This window comes from Gekko japonicus, unplaced genomic scaffold, assembly GCF_001447785.1.
Source record: "Gekko japonicus isolate JY-2015 unplaced genomic scaffold, Gekko_japonicus_V1.1 scaffold3932, whole genome shotgun sequence".
NCBI classification, from domain to species: Eukaryota; Metazoa; Chordata; class Lepidosauria; order Squamata; family Gekkonidae; genus Gekko; species Gekko japonicus.
Window position 1 is genome coordinate 46,961 of NW_015164778.1, and position 17,061 is coordinate 64,021.

Consider the following 17,061-nt stretch of genomic DNA (forward strand, 5'->3'; position numbering starts at 1 on the left):
CAGCCACACCCACCTTTTGCTTCTTATTCTGTTTACCTTGTTTGTTGTCAAAACCCAGGGCTTTTTTTGGAGCAGGAACTCCTTTGCATGTTAGGCCACACACCCCTAATGTAGCCAATCCTAATGAGTTTCTGCTGTTGGGTGTGGCCTGTTATGCTAATGAGCTCCTGCTGGGCATGGCCAACTCGGGAGCCAGCCGGAACTCCGTTCCTGTGCGTTCCTGCCCAAAAATAGCCCTGTAAATTACGAGCAATAATATCTAAATGCGGTAGAACGTGAAATCAGGAGAGGTTCTGAAGTGTATTGGCGATTCAAACTTATATGTAATAAAAGTGCCGTCTTAAAGCAGAGTCGTATCCTGCTAAGGCTTCAACAGGCTCCCCATAGGGTTGTGCTGCGAGTTATGTTTCTATTTTGTTTATACTTTTTTAGCATTTTATACTCTCTCTTTCAAGACCGCTACCTGTGATCAGTCAAAGAAATGAGCCTAAATGAGCAAAAACGGAAGATCCAAATACTGTAAAATCTGGTCTAATGTAGGATGGTTGTGCTACGATGAGCACTTTATTTTTCATCCGCTAGGACCCACTGATCTCTAATATTGATCCTCTTGTTATTTCAGGGCATTCCCGGCCCCAAAGGATTTCCTGGGTTCCTAGGACATCCAGGTCTTCCGGTAAGTTTTTTACTCCACGGCACTGAAATGATGAGCTAAACCAAGCAAGTTCAAATGGGGGCTCTTAAAATGGGTGCATTTCTTATCATTCCTGATCATTAGCCTATGTCGGTATGGCAGCTGCGTCCTTTTCCCCTTCTAGGATAGCGGTGTCGAATTTTCCAGAGTCATTAAACTTCTATCAGTGTAATTCCTTTCTTTATAACAATAAAGGAATAAATATTTTAGGACATCTAGCCAGTTTGGTGTAGTGGTTAAGTGCGCGGACTCTAATCTGGGAGGTAAAGGTTCCCTTGCTCGAAAGCCAGTCGAATCCGACTCTAGGGTTGCGGTGCTCATCTCCGTTTCAAAGCCGAAGAGCCAGCGCTGTCTGAAGACGTTTCCGTGGTCATGTGGCCGGCATGACTAAACACCAAGGTGCACGGAACGCTGTTACCTTCCCACCAAAGTGGCACCTATTTATCTACTTGCAATGTCTTGCTTTCGAACTGCTAGGTTGGCAGGAGCTGGAACTAGAGATGGGTGCTCACTCCATCATGTGGCACCCAGGTCTCGAACTGCTGAACTACTGACCTTCCACAGCCTGCAGTTCAGCGTCTTAACCACTTGAGCCACCGCAGCTCAACTGCGGTTTGATTCCCCACTCCTCCACTTGCACCTGCTGGATGACTTTGGGCAAGCCATAGTTCTATCAGAGCGGTCCTAGAAAAAGAGCAGTTTCTGTCAGAGCTCTCTCAGCCCCACCTACCTCACAGGGTGTCTGTTGTGGGGAGGGGAAGGGAAAGGAGTTTGTAAGCCACTCTGAGACACCTTTGGGTAGTGAAGGGCAGGGTATAAATCCAATCTCCTCCTCCTCCTCCTTCTTTGTTGCTGGTTTGCAATCCCTCCTCCTTGGCTGGCTTCCTTTATATGAGAATAGGTGGGTGATGGGGGGATTTGGGAGGGGCTGTGGGGCATGGTACCTGAAGGGATGAGGCCTGCAATAAACGGGTGTGGGTTGGGGTTCCACACCCACAGACGAGACTCACAGGCATTTCCCAGATTGCAGCCACCTTTCAGGGTTTTTTCGTGGGTATCGTGGCAGTTCCAATTTGGTTGTTTTTTCCCCATCACGGTTTTGTCTGTTCACACTCACACTGAGAATTGATTTTCTGCTCCCCCCCCCCCCACACTTTTTTTTTTTTGTGCATGCACGGAAGTGTTGCAGCAGTTCAGCAGCCTCAAGGGGGCTGTGCAATCCCCATTGAAGTACGTTCCCCGCCCATCACACGACACCTGAAGGTCTTACCCTGGTGTATGTGTCTCACCCCTTATTGGTAGTCTCTTTTCCCGCACTTGAGCAAGGCGGGGGGAAAATGTTCAGACTCCGAGCAAGAGGCTATTTCACAATGGGGGGGGGGGGAGGCAAAAAAAACTTGTTTAAGAAAGAAAGGGGGGGGATACGAGGAAAGACTGGGAGAGCAAGGGGGTGTTAATGAAGTTGTCTGGACGCAAGAAAAAAAATGGCAACCTAATGAAAATGGAACGCCACAGTTGATAATTCAAATTCCACCTTTATTGGCTGGCCGGCCGCAATACAGCCCACGCCACATTGCCCGAAGTTCCCTCACACCAGCCGCAGGGTAGTTCGCACCACTTCCCACTTCCACACCCAACAGCTGCCTGGCTCTCTTGATCTCTCTCTCGCTCAGTCCAGGACCTCCCAACTATGCAGGACTGCTTCCTTAAGATCCTAGCCTAATGACCGGGAATACCGACTTAGTTCGTGACCCCTCCATCCGGCTCTACCGCCGCAGCCTCACCTAAGCTCTAAAGGTGTGCCCTCTCCACACATAGGGTTCCCAAATCAGGCCGGGGGGCAGGGAATCCCCCGCTTTGACGGCCCGATTTTTGACGGGACGAAAATCGGGCCCGGGGGAAACCCCACCCCCGCGTGCGCATCACCCGGAAGTGACGTTGCATGCTGGGGGCGGGGCCACGCCATTTGAGGGGAAACGCGCATGCACATTCCAGACGCTGGCCGGGAGCCCCCCGCTCCCGGCCAAAACATATTTGGCAACCCTAGTGGCCAACCAGTTCCTCTGTAGCGCCAACAACAGGGCATAGAGGCCAGACGACTTCCGGGTGACACGCGCGCGCACGGCACAGATGCCGGCCGGGAGCCCCCCGCTCCCGGCCAAAAGACATTTGGCAACCCTATCCACGCACCACTGTTGCATGTGCCAGCTACCCCTCACCTGGCCATCGGAACACCTGGCCATATCCGGCCCACCAGCCATTCTGGCTTCTTCCCTCTTGGACCCCCTGCTCCTTGTACCCATCTGCCTAGGTATCCCCAGTCCCCTTGGAGGTCCCCCTGCTACCCCGGTGTCACAAGGTAGTCTCATTATTGCTCCTCCTCTCCACCGTGATTCACACACAGCCAGAGATCCCTTACTTTCTGCATCTTGGCCTCGTATTGCATTTTTGTTCTCACGTCGAAGTGTGGATTCATCAGTGTCACTTTGACCTCTCCCCCTTCCAGGGCTTCGGGGCTTTTGGAGAAAAAGGAGAAAAGGGTGTGCCTGGCTTGCCAGGACCCCGGGTAAGTAGCTTCCCCAGATCGACCCATGGCAGTTTTGCATGATACCTTGGTACGGTGATGTGAGGGGGGTGAGGTTTAATTCACGTAGCCTTCATTGTAAGCTGGGGCTTGGCTCCACCAGAACATTTCCCTGGATGCAAGGGCAGGTGGGGGGGGGGGATTTCGGGCTGCAGTGGGAGGTGGGAATTTGCAGTCCACAGAAGGAAATCCTGCCATCTGCAGAAAAGCTCCAGTGGAGCCAAGCCTTACATCTTTTAATATATAGCTTGCAGCTTGTTCTTGTGTCTGCTTTCATCTTGACGTATGCGGTTTGATGATAAGGGGCCCTTCTCTTTCGAACAGGGATCTCCAACTTTTTCAAGCCTGTGGGCACCTTTGGAATTTTGACATAGTGTGGTGGGCGCAGCCACAAAACATCTGCCACAGACGGCAGGGGCAACCACAAAATGCCAGGAAGTGAGGTCATGCATACCCCTAATAGTAAGTCTTCAACATTGCAGGTAGAGGTTATGTTTCATACAACATTGCAGGTAGAGGTTATGTTTCATACAATGTCTTTTAAAATGAACATATTGTTTAAAACTACCTTCTTGCATATACACAGCTTGCCTTCAGTCAAAATGGTTGCTGCCACTTACCAGTTTGGTGTAGTGGTTAAGTGCGCAGACTCTAATCTGGGAGAACTGGGTTTGATTCCCCACTCCTCCACTTGCACCTGCCTTACACATTAAGCATTAAGTTGGATTTCAGTCATGCTCTTCTGTGTAATTTCCTGGCAAAGCATGATAAGGGCTCGACAGCACTCTAGGACAAACACTGCTTTTTTGTGGAATATGGATATGTGTACAGGATGAGTACACAGGCTGCAGAGACTGGATGCCTGCAGATGCCCTCAGTGCAGATTTTGTCATTTGTGAAGCATGTCTTCCACACACAGATATCCCCTCCCATTCGGTACGGGGCAACAGCAAGATCACAGGCTCTATGTGGCCCTCTGAGACATTAGTACAAATAGGTTAATAAATATAGTCAATAAGCACTAAATGAAAGCATTTCGTATGTTGTTTTCCCCCAAAGACAACTTTGAAAACTTGGACGTGGCACAACCAGGTGCATTTGGTTACACATTTATGTGGTGCGTACAGACTAGGACTGCATGTGTAATTAGACAGCCCCTGAGTCAGGGCTTTTTTTGTAGAAAAAGCCCTGCAGGAACTCATTAGCATAATAGGCCACACCCCTGACAGCACAACTCATTGGCATATTAGGCCGTACCCCCATGTTACCAGAAGTGTGCTCATCCAGCCACACCCACCTTTTGCTTCTTATTCTGTTTACCCAGGGCTTTTTTGTAGCAGGAACTCCTTTGCATGTTAGGCCACACACCCCTAATGTAGCCAATCCTAATGGGTTTCTGCTGTTGGGTGTGGCCTATTATGCTAATGAGTTCTTGCTGGGTGTGGCCAACTCGGAAGCCAGCCGGAACTCCGTTCCTGTGCGTTCCTGCCCAAAAATAGCCCTGCCCTGAGTACTGCAGAAATGTTCATTACCTCTTTTTCCCTTTTCTTCTAGGGAGACATGAGATTCAAGGGATTGACTGGTGCTGAAGGCAGAAAGGTGACTATTATGTTTAAAGTTGGAAATAACCTTTCTCTGTGTCATGTTCTAGCAGTTAGGGTGTCTGGGAACTGTAGTCATATAGTATTGAGACTGTCAGGAGCGTAACTTTTTTGCTATTAAGCTGGCCTGCTTGAGCCAGCTTCCATCTGTTGACAAAATATACATAGATACCGGCTGCGGTCACACACACTAAATAATCCACTTTCAGTGCAATTTCTAGCTGGATCTTACCGTGTGAACTGGCAAAATCCAGGTGAAAAATGCACTGAAGGTGGATTGAAAGTGGATTATTTAGCGTCTGTGACCACAGCCACCATGTGCTTGTAGCAGATCTCTGAGCAGCTACATCAAAAAGCATCACTTCCTTCTCGCATAGGTGAGCAAACATTACTTGGAAATGTAGGATAACTAATGCCCTCACCTGGATGAGCTCAGCTAGCCTGAGCTCATCAGATCCTAGAAGCTAAGCAGGGTCGGCCCTGGTTACTACTTGGGTGGGAGACCACCAAGGAAGTCCGGGGTTGCTATTGCAGAGGCAGGCCTCTTGCCTTGAAAACCCTACGGGGTTGCCATGAGTCAACTGTGACTCGATGGCGCTTTCCACCACCACAGTGCCATCAAGAAGCAGCCGCATGGAAAGTTTACAACTTGAGTGGGTCAAGATAATTTCGTGGATCATTCTGTGTTATTTGACAGTTGGATGTTATTTCTGAAGAAGGATGCCGCAGGGGTCCACCACTAGCCGAGCTGCTCTCCTCCGGTTAAGGAGACGTCTCCTTGAGCAAGATGTTCTTCAGAGTGTCTTACTGTGGAGGAGCCTCCTTCTGATGGAGGAAAGCAGCTTGTGGAGCAGATCCACAGTATCCAACCTTCTGCATTCAAATCCAAGGAGAGACGTGAATTCTTGGGGGGGTGGCCTTTGGCAAGTCATTTTTAGAACTTCTTGCAGAGTAGCGTTTGGACACGTGCAAACCAAAGAGCGCAAAGGACTCTGTATACCAAGGAAGAGCTGGGTAGAAATTAGTTCAATAACAGTTGTAATTCATTTTTCATTCAGGGCGTAAGAGGTGACTCCGGCTTTCCTGGACAGGATGGACTTCCAGGAGGAAAGGTAAACTTTCATGGAAATGCACCTTCCTTCTCTGAACTGTGATGGTCGAGCCAGGATGGTCTAAGTGGATCATAAAGCTGTCCCCTGTTTTTTTGTTTTGCAGGGCGAATGGGGCGACATCGGGCCACCTGGCCCCACAATTTATGTCGACATGGATGGTTCCATAATCTCAGGTGCAGTTTTGGGGGGTTTTTTTGCTTCTTAAAACATATTGTCAAAATGAGGGTTGGCACAGCAGTCAGCTGACCGGGTATTGGCAGTGGGTCGAATACTGTCTCATAGTCGAGAATGTCAGAGTACGGGTGACGGCCTTTCCTTTTCTGTTTCATTCTGGTGTCCCTTGTTACCAAGAGTGGGAGTGAGGGCTGCTTGTCTCCCTGAGCCCTGCAGGACTTGAGGACAAGCTGAGCAAAACAGCAAAGCTAGCCCCTTTCAGGCTCCTTAGTCAGATCACACCACACAGGGCTTCGTAAGAAGTCAGAGGTCATTTCGGGGGGGATTGCAGTTCCCCCGGGTGAGGTACGGGGGGCGGGGCACATGATGAAGCCCCGCCCCCTGCTTCCGGCCACCCCATTTCCGGCCCTCATTCAGCCAGGAGGAGGCAGGAGAAGAGGGAGGGTAAGTTGCTTCCTCCCTGCCTCTCCCCGGGCTTCCTTGCACTCCCGCCGGCCGGGACCGTTGGGGGCGGGGGGTGTGGCCTTATGACACACTTCCGGTGATGTCAGGGGGTGTGGCATATGCTAATGAGTTATGCTAATGAGTTCCCCTAGCTCTTTTTCTACGAAACGACCCCTGTAAGAAGTTAACTGTTTATTAGTGGTTCCAGTACCAAAGAACACGTGTACAGATTGTGTCAGGAATAGCCATCAGTATAAGGGCCTCTGACTTATAGTAAAATCGAACACCCCCCCTGTGAATGCAAGCCAATGGTTATAGTTCGCGCGCACGGGCCAAAGCAAGCGGGCAAAGCGCAAAAGCCGTTAACTTTCCCAGCCGAGTTTATTGCAGCTGGAGACAGCAAGGTCAAGCATGAGATAGCGCACAGAAGCAGGACAGGGAAGAGCTGAGAACAAGGAGGAGAGCACCCCTCCACATTCCAGATCTATGACAGGGCTACCTGACAGCCCCTCACCCCCAAATATCTGCAGGTGTCTCCAAACGGGTACACAAGCAAGCTTCACTGTCAAAAGTTTATAATAATTCATTATGCTTTTAAAAAAAGCAAAAAAAGGTAATCACATTGCTCCACAGGACCTGTTAACTAATTTGTCACACACTATAAAATGTGCAAGCCCCACAAAATACACGCCTTGCTAACTCACTTTATTGAGTTAAGAGTGGTGCTCATCAGAGGCTGGAGGTTACGCTGGTCAGAGAGAGTGGGCAGAATCTTGTTGGGATGCTCCCCAAACCCACTTAGATCCATTTTCACAGATTTCAGTTAAATCAGGGGCAATGTTCCCTCTAAGCTGTGGAGTCTTGTGAGCAAAAATTCTACTTTGTGAGTTACTGGCATTAAAGTTGTGAGTGAGCGATTTGGCTGCTGCATGAATTAGTTTGCTCCGGAGCCATCTTTCCAGAGAAAAGGTGAAAATGTGTGAGCCAGAAGCTTAAAAACTGTGAGCTAGCTCAAACTGGCTCAGCTTAGAGGGAACACTGATCAGGGATAGTCCACTCCTCTGCCCTTGAGCTGTTTGTCACATTGAATCTCAATCAGTTCGGAGTTTATTTTTATTTATTTTCATTTTTCAGATTTATATTCTGCCCTCCCCGCAAACGGGCTCAGGGCAGATCACAATATAATTGGCCAGTCAGCAACACAAGACATAATACTAAATAGTTAATTAAAACATTGAAAGTGCATTTAAAAACGAATGGCACCAGTATCACTGAACTCTGCGTTAATCTGATCCGGGCTGTAGAGAGATTGTCTCTTCAGCAGGGGAGGCCAGATGTTTCCACTGAACGCTCGCCACCTCAACCAAAGGTCTGGCAGAACAGCTCCATTCCCCAGGCCCCGCAGAATGGAAGAAGGTCCCGAAGGCTAAACGGACGTCCCTTGGGCCAGGGTCAACCCGTAGATTTTAGCAGAGCACAAGGCTCTCTGGGGCACATACGTGGAGAGGTGGTCCCTTAGAAATGTCAGTCCCTCAAATAGCCATATAAAAGGTAAAGGTTCCCTTGCTCGAAAGCCAGTCAAATCCGACTCTAGGGTTGCGGTGCTCATCTCCGTTTCCAAGCCGAAGAGCCAGCGCTGTCCGAAGACATTTCCGGCGAATGGCACCAGTACCAATGTCACAGAACTCTGTGTTAATCTAATCCGGGCTGCAGAGAGATTGTCTCTTCAGCAGGGGAGGCCAGATGTTTCAACCGGACGCCTCAACCAAAGGTCTGGCAGAACAGCTCCATTCCCCAGGCCCTGCAAAACAGAAGAAGGTCCCGCAGGCTAAACGGACGTCCCTTGGGCCAAGGTCAACCCGTAGATTTTAGCAGAGCACAAGGCTCTCTGGGGCACATACGTGGAGAGGTGGTCCCTTAGAAATGTCAGTCCCTCAAATAGCCATATAGATATACAGTATTCACAAGCACTCTCACAATACTAGCTCTCAGTAGAAACACGCTTTTATTGAACATACTCAGTAATCACAGAATTTAAAAGTGCTCTCAGATTATTGTTCTGTGAAAGTTATTTTTCTCTCAATTCAAATTGTTAAGATTCATTCATCTTATTGCATATTGTTTTTTGTTTTATTCTGTTCGTTTCTGCGTACTTTTGATGTTGCATGTTATTATAAAAGTTGAATAAAACATATTTTAAAAAAGGAAAGGAAATGTCAGTCCCAGGCCACGGCAAAGCTTTGAGCAATCCAATCCAATCACGGTATGTTTTTTACCTGATACCCACACAGCCATAGATGTTGAGGAAGTGTCGTGAGCATGCACTTCTATGATGCTGTGATTTACAGATGTTGTGGCAAAAGCACACCCAAGCTCTCCTTTCTAGCGTCTGCCAAATATGACCACCCAGGAATATGGGGCAGGAGGGAGCTGTTCTGCAGTTGCTGAGTGCATGTTTTCGTTACTGAGGCATCTCTGGGAAAGTGCAGCTAAAGGTTGGGAATATTTAAGTCCAGTTTTAAGATTCTCTACTGTGATGTAGCTTTACTATCACATTAGTGCATCTCACTGCTGTTCAGAAACTTGTGTGTGATGAAAACTGTGATTCTGCAAGTTCATACAAAGAACGGCATTCTGTGCCACTAAGTTACAGTCCCTCCTGCTCATAGTGCCAAGTGTGTTTTGAAGTACACTGACCGTCAGTGGAGGCCATGAGGTTATGGGCAAGGTGAATGCAGGACTGTTCTAAAGTCTTTCCCTTTGAATACTAGGTCCTCTCGGAGATCCTGGGATACCGGGTACCCCAGGCCCTAGGGGCGATGAAGGGACCATAGGCTTACCAGGTCCTCCTGGCCAACATGGATTTCCTGCCCCAGTTACAGGTAAGAGAGTTTCCATTACCTCTAAAAGCCAAAAAGCTGCCTATTAGATGTTGTGATGAGAGTTGAAGACGCTGAATAGAAAGGCAGAGATTTTACAACTCTTGTGGTTGGGTTGTTAGAAGCCTGTAATGCGCTGGATGGTGTTATATTCCCTGTTTAAAAGCAGCAGTTGAGCAGGGCTTTAGGGGATACGTTCTAGTCTTTTTTTTTGTCTGTGAGGATAAGGACTAGCAACCTCTTGTAAAATAAAGGGATGAGCCCCAATTCCAAGGATTCTGTAATGCTCATTTCTGCATGTGTGATGCAAGTTGTAGACAAACCCCTGCCAGTTGTCTTTCCCCAGCAGCTCAACTCTAAGGAGAGCTTTACACCCTTGTAAATCCATTGACATCACCGGGCTGAGAAGGATGTATGTCTTTTGGTTGCACTGCATGTGAACTGCATTTAAGCAGACTGCATTTGGTCTTCGGTATTCTACTGGCACAATCAGTGGAGGACTTGGAGGACTTCTCCCCGACTCTGTGATCCTCACAGAAAAATTCTACTTTGTGAGTTACTGGCATTAAAGTTGTGAGTGAGCGATTTGGCTGCTGCATGAATTAGTTTGCTCCGGAGCCATCTTTCCAGAGAAAAGGTGAAAATGTGTGAGCCAGAAGCTTAAAAACTGTGAGCTAGCTCAAACTGGCTCAGCTTAGAGGGAACACTGATCAGGGATAGTCCACTCCTCTGCCCTTGAGCTGTTTGTCACATTGAATCTCAATCAGTTCGGAGTTTATTTTTATTTATTTTCATTTTTCAGATTTATATTCTGCCCTCCCCACAAACGGGCTCAGGGCAGATCACAATATAATTGGCCAGTCAGCAACACAAGACATAATTCTAAATAGTTAATTAAAACATTAAAAGAGCATTTAAAAGCGAATGGCACCAGTACCAATGTCACAGAACTCTGTGTTAATCTAATCCGGGCTGCAGAGAGATTGTCTCTTCAGCAGGGGAGGCCAGATGTTTCCACTGGACGCTCGCCGCCTCAACCAAAGGTCTGGCAGAACAGCTCCATTCCCCAGGCCCTGCAAAACAGAAGAAGGTCCCGCAGGCTAAACGGACGTCCCTTGGGCCAAGGTCAACCCGTAGATTTTAGCAGAGCACAAGGCTCTCTGGGGCACATACGTGGAGAGGTGGTCCCTTAGAAATGTCAGTCCCTCAAATAGCCATATAGATATACAGTATTCACAAGCACTCTCACAATACTAGCTCTCAGTAGAAACACGGTTTTATTGAACATACTCAGTAATCACAGAATTTAAAAGTGCTCTCAGATTATTGTTCTGCAAAAGTTATTTTTCTCTCAATTCACATTGTTAAGATTCATTCATCTTATCACATATTGTTTTTTTGTCTTATTCTGTTCGTTTCTGCATACTTTTGATGTTGCATGTTATTATAAAAGTTGAATAAAACATATTTTAAAAAAGGAAAGGAAATGTCAGTCCCAGGCCACGGCAAAGCTTTGAGCAATCCAATCCAATCACGTTATGTTTTTTACCTGATACCCACACAGCCATAGATGTTGAGGAAGTGTCATGAGCATGCACTTCTGTGATACTGTGGTTTACAGATGTTGTGGCAAAGGCACATCCAAGCTCTCCTTTCTAGCCAAATACGACCACCCAGGAATGGGGCAGGAGGGAGCTGTTCTGCAGTTGCTGAGTGCATGTTTTCGTTACTGAGGCATCTCTGGGAAAGTGCAGCTAAAGGTTGGGAATATTTAAGTCCAGTTTTAAGATTCTCTACTGTGATGTAGCTTTACTATCACATTAGTGCATCTCACTGCTGTTCAGAAACTTGTGTGTGATGAAAACTGTGATTCTGCAAGTTCATACAAAGAACGGCATTCTGTGCCACTAAGTTACAGTCCCTCCTGCTCATAGTGCCAAGTGTGTTTTGAAGTACACTGACCGTCAGTGGAGGCCATGAGGTTATGGGCAAGGTGAATGCAGGACTGTTCTAAAGTCTTTCCCTTTGAATACTAGGTCCTCTCGGAGATCCTGGGATACCGGGTACCCCAGGCCCTAGGGGCGATGAAGGGACCATAGGCTTACCAGGTCCTCCTGGCCAACCTGGATTTCCTGCCCCAGTTACAGGTAAGAGAGTTTCCATTACCTCTAAAAGCCAAAAAGCTGCATATTAGATGTTGTGATGAGAGTTGAAGACGCTGAATAGAAAGGCAGAGATTTTACAACTCTTGTGGTAGGGTTGTTAGAAGCCTGTAATGCGCTGGATGGTGTTCAAAGTATATTCCCTGTTTAAAAGCAGCAGTTGAGCAGGGCTTTAGGGGATACGTTCTAGTCTTTTTTTTTGTCTGTGAGGATAAGGACTAGCAACCTCTTGTAAAATAAAGGGATGAGCCCCAATTCCAAGGATTCTGTAATGCTCAATTCTGCATGTGTGATGCAAGTTGTAGACAAACCCCTGCCAGTTGTCTTTCCCCAGCAGCTCAACTCTAAGGAGAGCTTTACACCCTTGTAAATCCATTGACATCACCGGGCTGAGAAGGATGTATGTCTTTTGGTTGCACTGCATGTGAACTGCATTTAAGCAGACTGCATTCGGTCTTCGGTATTCTACTGGCACAATCAGTGGAGGACTTGGAGGACTTCTCCCCGACTCTGTGATCCTCACGGGAAGCACGTCGGAGGAGCCAGATGATGACGATGATTGTTGTGGTTGTTGATGTTGTCGTCATCTTCACCATCATTATCATCATTGTCATTATTTACAAAATTTGTAACCCGCCTTTCTGCCCCTTACGTGGGCCACCAAGGCAACTAACAATTTAAAGGTAAAGGTAAAGGTTTCCCTTGCTCGAAAGCCAGTCGAGTCCGACTCTAGGGTTGCGGTGCTCATCTCCGTTTCAAAGCCGAAGAGCCAGCGCTGTCCGAAGACGTTTCCGTGGTCATGTGGCCAGCATGGCTAAACACCAAGGCGCACGGAACACTGTTACCTTCCCACCAAAGTGGTACCTATTTATCTACTTGCAAGTTCTTGCTTTCAAACTGCTAGGTTGGCAGGAGCTGGAACTAGAGACGGGAGTGAGCTCCCTCATGCGGCACACACAGGTCTCGAACTGCTGAACTACCGACCTTCCACAGCCTGCAGTTCAGCGTCTTAACCACTTGAGCCACCGCAGCTCCTTTAAAACCATTAACCCTCCCAAACAAAGACCAGAGTTAAAATACATACAAAACATAAAAAGAGCAGTTAAAACATTGGTCAGGAAGGAGGGATCATTGAGGGAATGCCAAGTGACACACACAAAAAAGTCTTAGCCCGCTGGCGGAAGGCGGCAACAGAAGGGGACAGACAACTCTCCCTGGGATGGAGCACCCGCTGAACTTTCAGCAAGATAATCCGGTCCTGAATTGAATCCAGTGCAGATCAGGCCACTGCCAGGGGCCCTTCTGGAGCCTTCCCCGCCACCTCTGCCGTCACACTCTTTTTCATGCTTACCTGAAGTTGCCGAGAAGGCCGTGGGGGAGCTTCCCGGAGGCTAAAAAACTGTGAGCTAGCTCACACTCACTCAGCTTAGAGCAGTGGTGGCACTCAGATGGCACGAGTGCCTTCGCCGCAGCCAGGCCCAGACCATCATTAAAGTGTCGAATTCTCTGCCAAATAATTTTAAGTAAATGAAAGCATTTGGGATTGCTTTCCTTACTTTGTTTGGATCATCTTAAGTCAATGTGTGGGTTGTTTTTTCTAAAGTAAAACCTCAGTATTCAGGTTAAATTGCCGTGTTGGCACTTTGCGATAAATAAGTGGGTTTTGGGTCGCAGTTCGGGCACTCGGTCACTAAAAGGTCCGCCATCACTGCCTTAGGCTCTTTTTGCTCCTGCAAGTATGTGCAGAATCATCCAGACCTGTTAGGAAGGATGGAAATGGTAGTGTTAGTGATCCCTGGTGGTTCAAGATACACAATACCTATGTTCTCTTGTGGGTCCTCCTGCATTCCTCTCTGGATTTCGCCCTGCTACAACTGCATTGCCCCCCCCCAAAAAGTGCAAAATTAACAACCTGCAGTGGTAGATACTGTAAATGTGCCATTTTAGGCTTTTCTAGGTGACTCTAATGCATGGGTACATTTTAATAAACACAGTAAAATAATGAGAGAGAGAGAGAAGGCTTTTATTGTATTTAGCCATAGGCCATTACAAACCACAGAGAAGAATGCAATAAAACATAGAAATTTGTATAAAATAAGATACAGTCTAAAACATTATAAATCCATAAAACCGAGGTTATAAACAGTTAATTAATTCACAACGTACCCACTAAATCAGTATTAGCTAGAAACAGCGTTGGCCCGTATTTTCCTTGCAGCCAAGGCAAATAGAGCCATTCTATTGGATACATCGGCATTGGCATCGGCTAGCAAAAATATAATCTTCTCTGGGACTGAGTAAAAGCTTAAAACTGGTAAAATACCAGATAAAAATTTTGACCTAGGCTGGGAGTACAATGAGCAATCAAAAATGTAATGGGAAAGGAGGAGAAGAGACTGGATTTATACCCTGCCCTTCACTTGGAGTCTCAGAGCAGCTTACAAACTCCTTTCCCTTCCCCTCCCCACAACAGACACCCTGTGAGGTGGGTGGGGCTGAGAGAGCTCTGACAGAAACGGCTCATTTTCAAGGACAGCTGTGCCAGAGCTTGTGACTGACCCAAGGTCACACCAGCAGCTGCAAGTGGAGGAGTGGGGAATCAAACCCGGTTCTCCCAGATTAGAGTCCGCACACTTAACCACGACACCAAGCTGGCTCTCCAGTAAAAGAGCGAGTAAAACAATGAAACATATATAAATGAAAATGAAACTATTTCAGTCAACAGAAGGTACCTGAATGCATGTAGTGACCGAGAATGCTGTATGTGTTTGTTGTTACCCAGGCTCTCCAGGCCGCTTGGGGTTCCCTGGTGTTCCAGGTCTCCGAGGTGAAACCGGCGACCCAGGAAGAGAAACAGTTGGGTTCCCTGGCCCTCCTGGCCGAGACGGACCTCCAGGTTTCCCAGGAGCTCCAGGGCTTCCTGGTCCACCACGTATGTTCTTTGCATACTTCTGCTGTTAATTTGAAGTCCAAGTGATATTTTCTTCCAACTCTTCTTATGTGTAAAATGCCCACGATCCTGGCCACCAGCTTAGAACTAAGCAGGTTTGGCAATTCACTGTCATGCAGTCCGCAGATGATTGTTTTTCCTCCATTTCTGTCCTGCAGGTATCATACATGTCCAACTATACATAGTGCCCTTCTATTGCTTTAGGATTTTTTGTTTTTAACAGGCCAACATTACTGTCTGTCATTTTCATTTTCCTGGGACTTTTCAAGTTTGTCAAGATGTGAACAATCGTTGGCGAGGGTTTGCCTCTCTGGCCTTTGGGGCTGCAATTTTTTATTAATCCATTAGATTTAATGGATTAAAAACCTTGGGGTTGGTGAAAAAATTGGCTGCAATTAATTGGGTAACAGTTCCCCCCACCCCAAATTCCCCTCTTTGTAATACAAGCTCTCACAAAAACTACAAGTAGTAGTCGTTCTCTTAGAAAAAGCATCCTCCTTTTTCTTATTTGCAGGAGATGTAGCCTCTTCTAAGCCGCTGCCTGCTGCGTCTCACCTGCAGGCGTAATTTAAACGGGGCTTCATTTTTCTTCTTCCAGAACTCCTTATTGTTACTCTAAGGCAGGTTTGATTGATTAACCTTATAAAATGCATATGGTTAATCAGCTTTCTTTAACTGAGAGACTTTAGTATTAGACGCTGGGGAAGTTTAAGTGCTGTGTCCAGGCACCAAGCCTCATTCTTACAAACCTTGTTTGCATGGTTACAGGCTCAGCCAAAGGATACGTTCATATTATTTATACCTGGCTTTCCATCCAGGGTTGGTTCTCAAAGCAATTTACAGCAATTAAAGCAAAACACAGATACGATGATGAGTTATTGAGGGCGTGCCCTGCAAGTCTTTTCTGGTCCCTGGCTCTTGATGACATAATCCAGGATCCAGAGAAAGTGGGTAGAGGGAGGTGCAGTGGACTCAGGATGGTAATAATAACAATAGTTAGCATTTTTGGCTTTCCTCTCCTGTGCAAAGGAAGAGCGGGAATGCCAGCATGGTGTACTGGTTAGAGTGTCGGGCCAGGATCTGGCAGACATGTGGTCAAATTCCTACTCTCCTGTGGAAGTTCACTGGGTGATCTTATGTGAGTCGCTGTCTTTCAGCCTCACCTGCCTCATAGGGTTACTATGCCGGGAAAATGAAGTTGTCGGGTTTTTCAGGCCTTCGAAATCTTTGCCCCAGTGAGATGTCCTAAATAACCTCTGCATTGACAGACCCACACATTGTTCCCCAATGGTAATTTCTGCAACTGCAACAGTGCATTTCCCCCCAGCCTCTGTGAGCACAGGAATCTCTTCCTTATGACTGCAGCCGTGTCTTTGAAACACCCTTTCCAAGCCATGCCATCTGCAGAATGGGACAGGAGACCTTAAACACGGCTATTGAGCTGCGGCCTCTACAATGACAAGGCATCAAGGAAGAAGCTCTGGTTCATTGTTTTGGAGGAACATGTATCATGGGAAAATGTGAAAGACCCTGTGGTAGGGGAGCTCTGCCAGCTCTGGGTTGGAAAATTCCTGGATATTTGGGGATAGAGCCTAGGGAGGGACCTCATTTCAGCAGGGGTACGGTGCCACAGAGCCCACCCTCCAAAGCAGCCATTCTCTCCGGGGGAACTGTTCTCGGCCATCTGGAGATCATTTGTAATCCCAGGAGATCTCCAGGCCCCACCTGGAGGTTGGCAACCCTAGCCTTTGGTCATACCAGGTTGGATCTCATTATTCCTGTCCTCTGAGTCTTCTTCCAGTGAATAGTTTCAGGGGGTGGTGTTGGGTTTAAAAATTAGTATTTAGCAGAGATAAGATAGCTTAGCAGTGCCAGAGTAAAATAATTCAGACTCAGAGTCCATGTGTGATTAAAATAGAAAGTTTTTACTACATTCTAGCATAGGGAAGGGTAACTGGGATGAAAATAACAACGGAGCTAAATCTCCTACATCTTTACACTACAAAAGACAGGACTAGAAGAGAGATAATGGCTGCTCTTCTTTCTGCTTCAGAACTCCATACAAAGACGGGAAGAGAGAAGCCAAAAAATGCTAAAACACTTTGACACGTTCATTCCAATCAAACTCCTAGATCAGGGAGAATTTTCCCAGGCTTGTACTTCTAAAAACAGCATTGGCTACATGAAACACATGTGACTTCCTTTGACAACACAAACAAACATTTAACCCCAGATATACTGAGTGTAATTTAACTTGTAATACCCAACAGGTGGCCATGCTGATCTGCAGTAGAAGAGCCAGATCCGAGTCCAGTAGCACCTTCGACAAGATTTTTGGCATAAAAGCTTTCAAGTCAAAGCTCCCTTCCTCTGATGACGGGGGGCTCTGTCTCCCAAAAGCTGATACCCCGAAAATCTTGTTGGTCTCTTAGGTGCTATTGGACTGGAATCTATCTCTTCT

At 47.1% G+C, this 17,061-nt stretch overlaps 1 protein-coding gene across 1 annotated transcript in view; it reads left to right on the forward strand.

The window, feature by feature from the left end:
• Positions 1-17,061, forward strand: part of LOC107109155 (collagen alpha-6(IV) chain-like) — a gene marked incomplete at its 3' end in the record, with an annotated part of 106,644 nt that overhangs the window by 36,830 nt on the left and 52,753 nt on the right. The window contains exons 9-15 of the mRNA XM_015409730.1: positions 623-676; positions 3,201-3,260; positions 4,833-4,877; positions 5,938-5,991; positions 6,095-6,164; positions 11,525-11,635; positions 14,433-14,582. Of these exons, the coding sequence (XP_015265216.1) occupies positions 623-676; positions 3,201-3,260; positions 4,833-4,877; positions 5,938-5,991; positions 6,095-6,164; positions 11,525-11,635; positions 14,433-14,582 (544 nt within the window). The remainder of the gene's footprint in view (positions 1-622; positions 677-3,200; positions 3,261-4,832; positions 4,878-5,937; positions 5,992-6,094; positions 6,165-11,524; positions 11,636-14,432; positions 14,583-17,061) is intronic.